This window comes from Oncorhynchus tshawytscha, linkage group LG13 (genome assembly GCF_018296145.1).
Source record: "Oncorhynchus tshawytscha isolate Ot180627B linkage group LG13, Otsh_v2.0, whole genome shotgun sequence".
NCBI lineage: Eukaryota > Metazoa > Chordata > Actinopteri > Salmoniformes > Salmonidae > Oncorhynchus > Oncorhynchus tshawytscha.
The window spans coordinates 39,068,965-39,083,531 of record NC_056441.1 but is presented as its reverse complement, the minus strand read 5'-3'; the positions used below and the strand labels follow the sequence as shown (position 1 = coordinate 39,083,531).

Genomic DNA, 14,567 nt, shown 5'->3' with positions numbered 1-14,567 from the left:
GTTTTTGAGTTCGGGCCTAGTATGGTTCTCAATCAGAGGCAGCTGTCAGCTGTCAATCATACTTAGGTAGCCTTTTTTCCACCTGGGTTTTGTGGGTGTTTATTTTCTGTCTAGTGTGTGTTGTCACCTTACAGAACTGTTTCGGTTTTGTTGATTCACATTTATTATTTTGTTCCAGTGTTCAGTTGTGTTTTTTGAATTAATCAATATGGACAATTACCACGCTGCGTTTTGGTCCAATCCTTACTCCTCCTCAGACGAAGAGGAGGAAATCCGTTACACCCGCACATTGACTCTGTACCGGTACCCCCTGTATTTATCCTCGCTAGTGTTATTTTTCTGCTGCTCTCTAATTATTTGTTATTTAAAAAAATTAAAAAAATGAACACTTATTTTTTCTTAACTGCATGTTGGTTAAGGGCTTAAGGGCTGGTAAGTAAGCATTCACTGTAATATCTAGACCTGTTGTATTCGGCGCATGTGACAAATACAATTTCATTGGATTCGAAAAGGAAAGCAATTCCACAAATTAACTTTTAACAAGGCACCCTGTTAATTGAAATGCATTCCAGGTGACTACCTCATCAAGCTGGTTGAGAGAATGCCAAGAGTGTGCAAAGCTGTCATTAAGGCAAAGGGTGGCTACTTTGAAGAATCTCAAATATAAAATATATTTTGATTTAACACTTTATTGGTTACTACATGATTCCATATGTGTTATTTCATAGTTTTGATGTCTTCACTATTATTCTACAATGTAGAAAAAAGTAAAAATAAAGAAAAACCCTTGAATGAGTAGGTGTCCAAACTTTTGACTGGTACTGTATACAGTACATTTGTTTTATGTATGGGCCATGGTGACAGAATTACGCTGAGACTCCGATTGTTCACTAAAATGTATACCAAACAAAAACCATAGATTTCAAAGTTTAACAAACCGTGCAACTCTATGCACAATGACTATTTTTAACAATTCCTACTGAACATTTTACAAACACACATTTACAGGAAGAACTGTGCAGATACAAAGTTTGTGAACGGAATGAAACTGAACATCTTCACAGTTTTTTCAGTAAATGTTAATTTTTGATAATGTACTGTGTATTCATTGTGCATAGAGAGCTATAGTTTGTTAAACTTTGAAATGTATGGTTTTTGTTTGCCATACGTTTTGAAAGTCTCAGTATAATTCAGTTACTGTAGAATTGCCCTTATGGCATACGGGCTTGCTGTATTTCTCTCTCAGGGGGGAAAAGTTACACTTTTATTTGTAATTCTGGTCATATGTAAACCTCACTGTCCATTACACTCCACAGTTGTACCACTTCATTTAAAATGTTTACCTATCCCCCCAGAGGCTGTGCAAACTACTTACTGTGCTGATCAACCAATACTTCACTGCAACATGTTGTCTGGAGGGAGTTGATTTTGGCCCGCCGAATGCCGCCATTTATCATCCCCTGAAACTCAAGTGGCTGACAAGCCTGCCAGCCGCAGACCTGACAATCATGCTATTGGCTGGCCGCTGACCGGGCTTTCCCCAAACAGGAAGTGGAATCAATGACTAAGCCAGCGTGACCTCATCGCGTTCCTATTTAGCAGCAGGCCTGGTAATGAACAACTGGGGAAGGCTTCCCACATAAGCGGTTTTCTGTTTTTTCCCAGAGACTGGGGTTATGACTCACACCCACAGTCACGGAGACAAACACACACTCTTTCTCTCTCGCCCTCTCTTTCTACCCCGCACATTTTCCCCCTTCCGGACTGCCAATAACAGCTCTTACCTTTAAATTCAATATGTGTTTGGCTCATAGCTGGAATTATAGAAGTAGAAAAAGTTTTTCCGCCCCTAACAATCACAGTTGGCCTAATATAATATCCAGCACGTCTTCTGTCTTCTCTCCAACACAAGTCAGACAGCTTAGGGTTTGGCATCGGTCTCTCTGACTGACTAGAGAAAACTGCCAGAGCTGTCTCTTGTTTTTCTCATGTGATTCTTTCTCTGTCTGTCTTCTGGCCTGGCCCTATCCAGCCCTGCAGTAATGCTTTGGTCACAGCCTGCTTTAATCATTGTCTACACTGGCCTCTGCCAGTTGCTAAACCTCAGGTCATTGACTGCAATGAAATGTGATCAACTACTAGGTTATTTAGAATGTTGAATAGCACTCAGCCTCAGATTTGTGTTGGACTTCACTGTGTTTTCACGCCTGCTAAGGCTTTTGGTTGGCTCTTGTACCTAATCTTTATGTATTTATTTATTTATTTAGTTATTTATGAGTTATGAGAAGGATGCTGTAGCCGTTAATGTTGTTTCTTTTCTCAAATCATTACCTCGTTCCTACATAACCGTTTAAGCAATCTCACCTTACACAGCCATGTATGATAATAGGAACCCAGTAGACGACAAGTGTTAACGCTAGTATAATGGTACCATTTAAGATAAGCCCGTTGATCTTGATGCAGTGCAATAGAGAACAATGTGTTCCATACAGCACTGCTTATTATCCTGCAGACCAGCAGATGTCAGTGTGATTTAAAGCAGAGTAGTCGGTGTAGCGTCAGCCAGACAACGTCAAGCACAGAGAGCGCTTAAAAAGGAAATAAGCACTTGGGTATGGACTGTGGAGAAGTCCTGATTCTGAATTGGTGGCGGTGGTATGGAACTGTTTGTAGATTAGATTATATTTAAAGTGTTTTTGTGATCTACACAAAATCCCTATTTTCTGCTCATGAAGGCAGTTCTAATTCAGTATAACGGGAGGGAATGACATAGAAATCTCTTTTATACAAGCTTAGTAGGGAGAGTTTGTGCTCACGCAAGCAGTATAGATAGACCTATTGTAATGGAGGACTTGGTGGACTATATATTCTTAGGTTTTAATATTGCCTAATGCAGGGTTTCCCAAACTCTGTCCTCTAGACCATCAGGGGTGCACTTTTTAGTTTTTTTGCCCAAGCAGGACACAGCTGATTCAAATAATCAATGAATCATCAAGCTTTGATCATTTGAATCAGCTGTGTGGTGTTAGGGCAAAAACCAAAAACGTGCACCCCTTGGGGTCCCGAGGACCGAGTTTGGGAAACGCTGGCGTAAGGTGTTCGCTTCCAAGTGTTGAGCTACAGCTCTGTTATGATGAACTACTATGTATCGGTATGATAACGACTGTTTCTTTACAGCATTTCATACACCTATACATAGAGTATGGAGACTTTAGAGAAGGGAGTGAGTCTATATTTGTCATGTTTGTATTTCTTTGTTTGATGAGATACAGAAGCCAATTAATGTTTTTTCCCCTCCTTTTTTAAATGGATCTTTATTTAACCAGGCGACTCCAATTGAAATGGTCATCTCTTTTACAAGGGAGTCATATGTATTTTCCTATTGCAAACCAAAGCACCAAACTACTTATCAATTTACCATCCCCTCATTGAACGCCTGTGGTCATTGTATTTGTTTATATCCACCACCTCTCCCCCACACAGCAACTCATCCCCTACGTGGAGGACGACAGCTCCAAACACGATGAGCGCTTGGCCAGCCAGGCCCGCCCGGCAACAGAGGAGAGGAGAGAAATCCTGGAGGTTAACAAGGTGAGCTGCCCACTGGGGATTTATAGATATAAATGTACAGTATGCTGGGCTTTAGAGAGCACAGCCCTTTATATAAAAAGTAACCCAAATAGGGATTCCAGGAGGAGAGAGGCCAAAAGAGAGAGAGAACAGATGCTACAAAGAGATAAAAAGATCTATGACAAAATATATTGTGAAGACATAAGCTACATATTGTACACAATACTCCCAGTACTCTTGTGTACTGTATCTTACTTAAAGTATTAATAGCCTGTCTATGACTGTTGAAAAAACGTTTTTGGTAAAAACATATCATGCATTATTTGGTAGCTTTGCAGCTTTTATTAGCCCCTGGTCATTGTGTGTGTATGTATGTATGTGTGTGTGTGTTCCTCTGTGCATGCTTGCCTGTCTGAGTGTGCTGAATCATAATGGAGTTCACAGAAGTCACAGATGAGTATTGGTTATTTTTAAGAGCTCTATCTCCCTCACTGCTCTTAAAGGTAACCACTACAGTAAAACATGGGCTGAACACTGAGCTTAACTAAACATAGGTGCATGCCAAACAAATGGTGTATCCGGTGCATGCACACAAACCATAAGCATCAATATCAGCATTCCAGCTGACCCGTGTTGCTATGAAACATACCACATACCAAAGGAGAGTAGCCACGCACGTCCAAACATAACAGGCCCAAGACACATTGAACGCAGAGTAACTACGAACGTCCAAACGTAGCCTAGGAGCTGGACAAAAATATAGCAATAAAAACAATGAAAAGACTCATTTTAAATGTGGGAGCACTGAGCAAACGGTGAAGCGGACAATTGAACATTCACCATCTTAGCTGCTCATACCACAACGTTACTACCCGAAACAACAGGGCACATAGGAGACAAGAAGAACGAGAAGTTAGGCTTCAATTGCATGTCTGCAGCAGCCATCCCCTCCGCTTCACGCTGCTCCAGTTGGAGCCCAAGTTCCCAGCTGCATATTAAAGCTACGATGAGGAGAACATATTTTGAGGAGTTAAAGGGGTCACCTCATCAGGAGGGGAGTGATGTGGCAGAATGCGGAAAGCAGATGTTTAGGAGGCCCGGCTGCATCTGCTGCAGCGAACCGAGCCAGATAGATAGAGCCAGGTTAACATGTAACCGGATGGGATAAATGGGAAGATTTTAGTGTAAAGACATGCCACATATTGAACCAAATACCAGATTCCACAGGACGAGAGAGAAGAGAAGCTCCAGAGAAAGAGGAAAAATGGATGGATTACTAGACCGGATGGAAAGGAGATTTTAGTGTGAAGACATATTGAGACATAGGATTCCAGTCATTCCAGAGGAGGAGAGATGAGGGAAAAGAGGGAACACTGAGAGGGAGAAGAAAAGAGCGAGAAGACAGATGACCGGATGAACCGATATGTAGACAAAGGGAAGATGTCCGAGGAAAGTTCTGCATATCGAGCCAGAGAAGATTCTCCAGAAGAGAGAGAGAGAAAAAGAAGAGACACTTGAAGGAAAGAGAGAAGACCGATAGATGGAAGTCTACAACAGACAGATAGATAGATATGTAGACAGTTGGAATGATACTGGCTTCTAAAAGAGAGCAAAGACTGATGGAATTCCTCTAGAAGACAAATACAATTACATATACTGCACTGTAAATCAATGACAAACACAATATAAGATTGAGAAATAAGATTATAAAAAGAAAATAGACTGATGTCGAACTGAATTGATAGATATATGTCCCCAGAAGGGAAAGTAAAACAAAAGGGTAATTGACACCTGTATACAGTAATATCCCCATAGTACAAACAGATGAAGATGAAGGCAAACAACTATAGCCTGGTCCCAGATCTGTTTATGCTGCCTTGACAACTCATATGGCCAAACAGATGTAGGACCAGGCTAGCCCTGTCGTTTGTCTTTTGCTCCAACCCCGCAGGAAAGGTAGGTAAAGAGTAGAGTATGCTAGGTTAAAGGAGGTTCACTGGAGGTGCTCCAAGATAAATGACTCCTCCATGGTAATGTCTTGCTGCTTTATGGGCCGCCCTGTGTGTGAGTGATAGCCTGTTCTCGTTATCTGTCGATTTGGGTAATTGCTGTTTGTCGGAGGCGCGTTGACTGATGGTGATGCAATCTGTCGAGGGAGGGAGAGAAGAAGGGAGAGAGAGATGGTGTGCATGCAGCCGATAGTGTGTGCTTTGGTGTAGGTATGAGTGAAATATGTGTGTGTGAGTTCATTTGAGCATGTAACCTCTGTATGAGCAAGTATGGTGTTTGCATAAATGTTTAAGATGCATCAGCTATAATTTATTGCCACCTAATGGTCTGAGATTGCTCTGAGCTGCAGACCGATTGTGCATATCAATTTCCTTTTCCTCACTTTCTCCTCTGCTCTAACGAGAAACACAAACTCTGAAGCGCCCAAATGACCCCAAATTAGAGCCTTAATGAATGCCTCGCATTAGTGGTCACACACCAATTAATGGGAGGAAACAATGAATATGACAAACCGACAACCTGATTCCCTTTTATCAAATTGAAATTCCGAAGATGTTTTGCTGATAAGCATTTACGCCCCATCTGTGTCGCCTTTTACGTCCAAGAAGGACCCCTGACTGACTGTGTTTTCTGTAGAACGCATGATGATGATGATTCACTGGGCTCTCAAGAGTATTTGATAATCATTCCATCTGGGATATGAAGCTTCTGCATTGTCATCTCCCCATCACTCTTTCTCTTCCCTACTTCACCCTCCTTCCTTTCCTCCATCCTTCCTTCTCTTCTTACCCTCTTGGGTCCTAACTGATGACCAGCTCCTTCGGGAGTGTCACAGGCAGTACCTTCCCCGTGATATGGGAGGGGACCTGGGACCATCCCGAGTGCTTCTCCGTTGCAGCCCTGCCATCAACACTCGGCCAGCGTTTGATTTAATACCAGCCTAAGTGAGAATAAATTCCTGTCATAGCCCATTAAGGAGGCCTTGGAGAGATCTGGCCTGTTATTAATTCTCCACAGCTCCTCTCTTTCTCTCTCCGTCTCTCCTCTCTCTCCTCCCCCTCCCCTCATTCCCTCCCTCGCACACACTCCCTTGCTTTTTTAATATCCTGTTAATTACCGCGTCTGTCCTCTTTATTCAAATGAAAATGTGAGAAATTAAAAGCAAAGGCAGTTTGTAATTTCAAATCGGGGAAGTGTGGGGGGGGTGCCTCTCCAATGGCGGTGCAGTCGTGGATAATGAATTGCAGTGACATTGGCCGGTTAGCAGTGTTCTCTGAAGAGCCGGCCGGGGTCTGTGGAGGCCTAATGATAAACAAACAGAGACCCAGATGATAATGAGACTCACTCGGGGAGAGGGATACGGATGGCTTTATGTAGCGCTCGTTCTCTCTTCCTCCCTCAACTACTCCCTCTTTCTCCCCCTCTGCCTCTTTCTCCCCCTCTCCTTTTCTCTCTCTCTCTCCCCCTCCCTCTCTCATTCTCCCCCCCTCTCTTCTCTCTCCCCTCTCTCTCTCTCTCTCTCTCTCTCTCTCTCTCTCTCTCTCTCTCTCTCTCTCTCTCTCTCTCTCTCTCTCTCTCTCTCTCTCTCTCTCTCTCTCTCTCTCTCTCTCTCTCTCTCTCTCTCTCTCTCTCTCTCTCTCTCTCTCTCTCTCTCTCTCTCTCTCCCTCTCTCTCTCCCCCTCCCTCTCTCCCTACACACTCCAGCATTAGCAGGCTGTTCACAGGAGGCGCACAAACCTCCATGTTATTATCAGGCTCATATGTAGCCCATTAGACCAGTGTGTTGGCCAGGAGCTTTTTAATTGGTGAGCAGGAGGTCAGAGGGGAAATGCAGCACAACTCATGTTGTTGGAAGATCAGGGGGCTGTTTTTGGAATGAGAACGTATTTCGAGTGAATTCTCTGATATATTTTCTAATTTGTTAAACCGTTTAAGGAATATGTAACCATTTAGACTAGTTTTTATTTTATTTTAAAAATGATTTTTTTAAATTCTCAAAATGGATTCGTTAACTACATCAAGGCAGGCTGAAAGTCTTACTGGCTTGAAAGAGGAAGGATTAGGTGTACAGCAGTATGTCTATTGTGACCATGGTGACGCCACCAGGTTGATGGGTTCACTGTGAATCCCACCTGTTTAGAAATGGATTCCATGAACTTGAGATATGTTGGTGTGTAGGGCTGTTACGGTGACTGTATTACCACCACACCGGTGGTCACAAGTCATGACCGCAGTCAAATTCCACGTGACCGTTTAGTCAAGTTATCTAGTCTTTTCCAAGCTTTTTTTTTGGTAACCTTTTATTTAACTAGGCAAGTCAGTTAAGAACACATTTTTATTTACCATGACGGCCTACTCCGGCCAAACCCTAACCCGGACGACACTGGGCCAATTTTGCACCACCCTATGGGACTCTCACGGCTGGTTGTGATACAGCCCAGGGTCGAACCAGGGTCTGTAGGGATGCCTCTAGCACTGAGATGCAGTGCCTTGCGCCACTCGGGAGCCCCCAAACACACTAATTAAACACTTAATTAGAGCCCATGAGTTCATGTTGCGCAACATTTCTATAGGCTATGCAATTGTGTGAGAAAACAGAGTTTTGATGGTCTCAATTAAAAAGTTGATTCCATCAGCTTTCTATAAGGCTAGACCTACTATATTTATTTATCAACCTTCCTAACACTAAGCACATTGCTTGTCTTTACAACAGGAGTATAGCCTACCGGGCTGGCATGAAAATGACTTGAGGCTGTAATTGCTGCCAAAGGTGCTTCAACAAAGTACTGAGTAAACCTGTTTTTTGTCATTATGGGGTATAGTGATGATTGTTGAGGGAAAAATTGGTTTTAATCCATTTTAGAATAAGGCTGTAACGTAACAACAACGTAACAAAGTCAAGGGGTCTGAGTACTTTCCGAATGCACTGTATATTATTTATATATTTAATGGCAAGATTTAAATAAGAATAGTCTGATGGGTGACAATATTAGCCTATCACTTGTGAATTATATATCATCACTTGTGAATTATATATCATCACTTGTGAATATAGTAAGGTAAAGAAAGAGAGCATGCCTTTTGTTGTTGACTTTAAAAAAATCATAGTTGCACACCCATGTAGCCCATAGGCCAACATGTTTTGATAAGGTTTGTATCACTACTAAAGTGGCCAAATAACTTCTTAAAATTAAGCACATTAATCCACTTTACAAGGGGTGTAGAGCCTAACTGGCATACATAAGCAACGCGTGAGCTTCAAGTTTGGGGAAGATAAATTTCACCATAAAAATGCACCAATTGCATTTGCAGTCACTTTTGATAATGGTGTTTTCCCACTAATTGCATTTTGGAACATTCGCGCTTATAGCCTACTGCCGTGAGCACATTGCTGCGCTTATAGCCTACTGCCGTGAGCACATTGCTGCGCTTATAGCCTACTGCCGTGAGCACATTGCTGCGCTTATAATATGAAGAAATAGCCTAATAGTTTATCAACATTCCGATCTGTTAAATTCAGCCTCATTGCTTTTAAAAGGTTTTTAGATGCTAGTGGTTGTATTAATTTGGAATCTATTGCATCCCACAATTGTCCCAGACTATGTTTGGAATATTTATTTCTCACACAGAAGGACAAGTTGACCAGTAGAATAAGTCGACATAAACTAGTGCTTTTGCTGTTTGTTAGGCCTACTCATCTTGTTGGCTGATGAAAAGTACATTTGGACAGTTCTTCCAATATGTGCCTCTGAATTCCATAAGGATGTGCGCAGTTGTGTCCCCGATGTGTCTCCTTATTTGTAGCCTGTGAGGACCTGAGATGCTGTGAGAAGGACCCAATCACGTGACGGGCATTGGCTAATAAGAATGACGTTTTTATGAGAGTGGGGAATTATAATTATTATATTCAGCCCAAGAGCACAATGGCCACTGACCAGGGGGCATTACGGCCACACAAATGCCGCTGGGAAATTCGAGTCATTATCAAGTGCTTGTCAAATTGTGAGAGACTGATGAAGTGTGTGCAGACTGTGCAAATTAACAATGCAGAGCTTATACCTTTAAAATAAAATGAGAATTTCTAAGCAAATCTTTTCTGCTAAATTAACTAGTGTAGCCCACAGCCATATGTCATAGCCAGATCAGGACTATGATCAGGGCTAACATAAAGATAACTCATGCTATTCTCATGCTATTCATAAAGATAAATATGCTATTCTGTTCTTCTAAAATAGACCACATTTTCTTCATATCATGTTTCTTTAGACCTGTCCTAAAATAAATATTGGATTTATTGTGATGGTGTAGGCTATATTAAATGGATTTATTAGACTATTTAAAATGTAGATGTTCCAAAGGTCTGCATCAGTGGCTTGTAGGCTATGCGTGGAAACCAGGAGATGCTAAATGTGTTTATGTTAATTAACGGTCAATTACCGTGAGACTAGCAGTTACTTGCTTGACAATCACCGGCTGACAAAATTTCATGACCGCTTACAGCCCAACAAAACAAGTGACACTTAGCCTCTCTCCCCAAACACCAAACCTTGTTCTTGCACCCCTCGTGTAAAAAGAGCTAAAATAACATCTCCAATCGGTGGAGACTTTAGTGGAATTACACTGCCTTTCATCTTCCCAGATATCTGCCTGCCTCATTTTCTCTCCACGGTTGCATATGAGATCTGGGCTGGACCCATATGCTCTAATCCCCTGACAGCTGAGGCAAAGATGAAAGAGCCCGGCTCGTTGGCCCTGAGATAGAGAGGGAGGCATCACCGAGCAAATGCAGTCTAAAGCCCCCTATACCTCACACTACACCCGAGTTCTCCAAGCTAACCTTCTCTACTGCACCCATTCTCTCTAAACTACCCCTCCACCATTACAGCCTATACACTCTCTCTCTAAGTTAACCATCCTCACACCCTCACTCTCCAAGCTGCCCCTCCACTACACCCAACACCCTCTCTCTCCAAGTTACCCCTCCAAAACACCTTTACACTTTCTCTTTACAAGCTACCCCACCACCTCCCACCCTCTCACTCACTCTCTCCAAGTTAACCTGCACACCGTTCAAGATACCCTTCCAGTATGGACATCATCTCACTTCTTGCAATCCAAACCCATTGTCCGACACACTGTCCTATTCATTCACACTCTTTGACTGTATGGCACCAGGCTCAGACAAATATTGAAGGTCCGTAACGTTAGCACAAAGAAAACTGTGCAGATATATCTTCTTTTGCTACTCCAACTCTGCCGTAAGATAGTTACTCCAGATGGGCAAATGTATCTCCTTTAAGCATATTGTGTCCCCACTGAGTTCTGAAAACTATGAACTCTCTCTGCTCTTCTCCCAATATCATCTGAAGAGATTATAGGGAAAACTATTCAGTTATTGGGTTTATCAAACTTCCCTGAGATTGCATGATAATCCTGATGATTTGAAGGCATCATTACAAGTGTTCCCTTCCCTCACCTCGTCTGCTTCCTCATGTCTCCATTGTCCTTTTTATCTATACTGAACAAAAATATAAAAGCAACATGTAAAGTGTTGGTCCCATGTTTCATGAGCTGAAATAAAAGATCCCAGAAATGTTCCATATGCACAAAAAGCTTATTTCTCTCAAATGTGCACACATTTGTTTACATCCGTGTTAGTGAGAAAATCTCCTTTGCCAAGATAATTCATCCACCTGACGGGTGTGGCATATCAAGAAGTTGATTAAACAGCATGATAATTACACAGGTGCACCTTGTACTGGGGACAATAAAAGGCCACTCTAAAATGTGCAGTTTTGTCACACAACACAATGTCATAGATGTCTCAAGTTTTGAGGGAGTGTGCAATTGGCATGCTGACAGCCGGAATGTCCACCAGAGCTGTTGGCAAGAATTTGTTAATTTCTCTGCATCAAACTTAATTTTATAGAATTTGGCAGTACGTCCAACTGGCCTCACAATCACAGACCATGTGTAACCACGCTAGCCCAGGTCCTCCTGGCTTCTTCACCTGCGGGATCATCTGAGACTAGCTACCTGGACAGCTGATGAAACTGAGTCTTTCTGTCTGTAATAAAGCCCTTTTGTGGGGAAAACAAATGCTGATTGGCTGAGCCTGGCTCCCCAGTGGATCCCACTGTCGTGACTTGACTTAAATAACAGTCTTCAGATTAATGTTTATCTAATTACCTAACTATGTTTAATTATTACACAATTCAATGAATCATGTAACAATTAACTTATTAGGATCTGGGGCACCATGAGAGAGTTTCTTTAAAGAGTTACCATCTCTCGAATTAAATTAAAGGTCTTTACCTATCACATCCATAAACAGTCAACTTATTAATCAGAACCTCATATCATATCCTCATTCTGAACTGTCATAACCTCCTTGCATCTGAAAAAAAACAGCCTTACTTATGATTCAGTACTACACAAATTGTTTTACTTATTTATTTACTAGCTAATTAAATTGGAACACAGGATAAACATACACACTTGCATTTGTTATTGACTGGGGACTTAATATGCTGAAAACAGGTCCCTAGAGAAATGACAACAACATGGCTGCTTATTAAATAAGAGACAGAGAGGGAGAGAGAGGGACAGAGACACTTAATATTGGTACATTCAGATTTTTTTTGCTGCACGCTTGTAAGGCTCTGATTGTCTGAAATGGTTCCGACAAGTCTTCTACGGTTGTCCTTCTCTGTAGTTGTCCGGTATCTGGTGACTTGTCGTGTAGTCCTGAACAGAACTACACAGGTGACTTTCCTTCCATTCACTCTTGAAGATGCTTCTTTGAAGATAGGCTAGCCAGCCGTTTTGATGGTTTGAGTAGAGTAACAGGATGGTCCTACTTAAATTAGCTTTCGAAGATACTTTACTTAGGACAGCTAATCAGCCATACAGATTGTCCGGGAGGTGAGTTTCTCATCTCTACCTCGTGTTTAGATTCAAAGCTCAAACCACTTTAAACGTGCGGCTGCAGCTTCACTTCTTTCTAGTCTGATAAGTTAATTTCTTAACCCATCATTTATTCAGTTTGTTCGAAAGGGGCGGTTCCGTCAGGCTGACACGCTCTCTGACCTCACTTCGGGGCGGTGACTACTCACGGTGCAAAGTTATGTAAAACAATGATCTTTTATAGCTCCTCAAATTACATCCCTCACTTATCAAAAACACTCATCATTTTTCAAATTGCATTCACAACACATAGTATGGACACTTCATACATGTAGTGAGTATACTTTCCAAGTTACAGTGTTTCCTTTATAACGTTTTTATTGACATTATAAAATCAGAAACAAAATGATATTAGTGTTTTATAGATCGCCTCTGGTCATTCCCCATGGTCAATATTAGAAATATTGTTCCAGTATTTGCTTTTGAACGTGTTAAGAGTTTCGGCGGGAAAAGTCTATTTGCAACAAAGAACATTCCTTTTGGGGAATCTTGGGGAGGGAGACCTGAATCTTTTCCCCTTGATTTATAACAGGATGTGAGTTATTAATCCTCACAAGTTCTTTCCTCCCCCCTCTGCGGGTGAGAGGGGGTCTGATTGAAGTTTTTCATTGCAAACCTGATCTATTCGATCCTCGTGGACAGTCATGTGAAATCCATAGATTAGTGTCTAATGAGTTTATTTCAATTGACTGATTTCCTTACATGAACTGTCATTTAATAAATGTTGTGAATGTTGTGTTTATTTTTGTTCAGTATACTTTCTAAACTGCCTGGTCACTGTGCAGAAGCTTTTATTTCAGGGAACTTGTTGTGAACCCACAACTTTGGGGTTACACCTAGTTTCCTAGCACAATTCTCCAACCAATTGCGCCCTCTGAACCCTACATACAAGCTAATCCTCTCAAGGACCCCAATTGCAACAGGACAGGTTTCTTTTTGTGCTTCTAATTTAATTCTTGCTTATCAATTCCCATGTCACCACGCCCCCATACCAAAGCTAACACTACCCTCATCAGCATACTCTAGCTTTAAATCCTAAACGGCGCTTTCAAGATGGGATGAACTTTTCAACTCTGGGATTACACATTTACTGTACTGAAAACTTGTGCCTCCTTGACTGTAAAGCAACTTACATGCGAGTGTGGATCCCCTGGTGTTAAAGCTAATGTTTAGTGTTTGCCAAAGGACGCATTCATCGTCCAAGTGCTTAGGTCAGACGAAATAGGCCTACTCACCTCTGTTATGTGGTGCACATGTTATCCAGCACAAAACGGTTCTACAATGAATATTGAATACATTGAACACCTTCCTAATATTGAGTTGCACCCCCCCCCCCCTTTCCCTTAGAACAACCTACATTTTTCGGGGGATAGACACAAGGTGTCTAAAGCGATCATGTTGACTCCAATGCTTCCCACAGTTGTGTCAAGTTCACTGGATGTCCTTTGGGTGGTGGACCATTTTTGATACACGCAGGAAACATTTGAGCGTGAAAAACTCAGCAGTTCTGCAGTTCTTGACACAAACCGGTGTGCCTGTCACCTCGTTCAAAGGCACTTAAATATTTTGTATTGCCCATTCACGCTCTGAATGGCACACATACACAATCCATGTCTCAATTGCCTCAAGGCTTAAAAATCCTTATTTAACTTGTCTCCTCACCTTCATCTACACTTATTGAAGTGGATTTAGCAAGTGACATCAATAACAGATCATAGCTTTTACCTGGATTCACCTGATCTGTCTATGTCATGGAAAGAGTTCTTAATGTTTTGTATACTCATTGTTTGGCCCAACCATTGGTTTTAAAGAGAGGGTGTGAAATGGCAGTTTAGCCTCTGTGCCCCTTTATATATAATCACTGTGAACAAAATCCCAAAGCAGAGCCCAATCAACTCCGTTACCTGGCAGCAAGTCAAGTGCTGAAGAGGGCTGGGCAGGGAGAAGATGGAAAAAAAGCACCAGCAGCACTGCTACTTGTAAAGCAGCAGAATCAATGGGAACTGTTCTGCAACAGTTGG

At 41.9% G+C, this 14,567-nt stretch overlaps 1 protein-coding gene across 2 annotated transcripts in view; it reads left to right on the top strand.

Annotated features, from left to right (window-relative positions):
• The window catches only part of med30 (mediator complex subunit 30), a 28,171-nt gene that overhangs the window by 6,782 nt on the left and 6,822 nt on the right, over positions 1–14,567 (top strand). For both annotated transcript variants that reach the window (XM_024441796.2, XM_024441797.2), the window contains one exon: positions 3,484–3,591. In XM_024441796.2, coding sequence (XP_024297564.1) covers positions 3,484–3,591 — 108 coding nt within the window. The remainder of the gene's footprint in view (positions 1–3,483; positions 3,592–14,567) is intronic.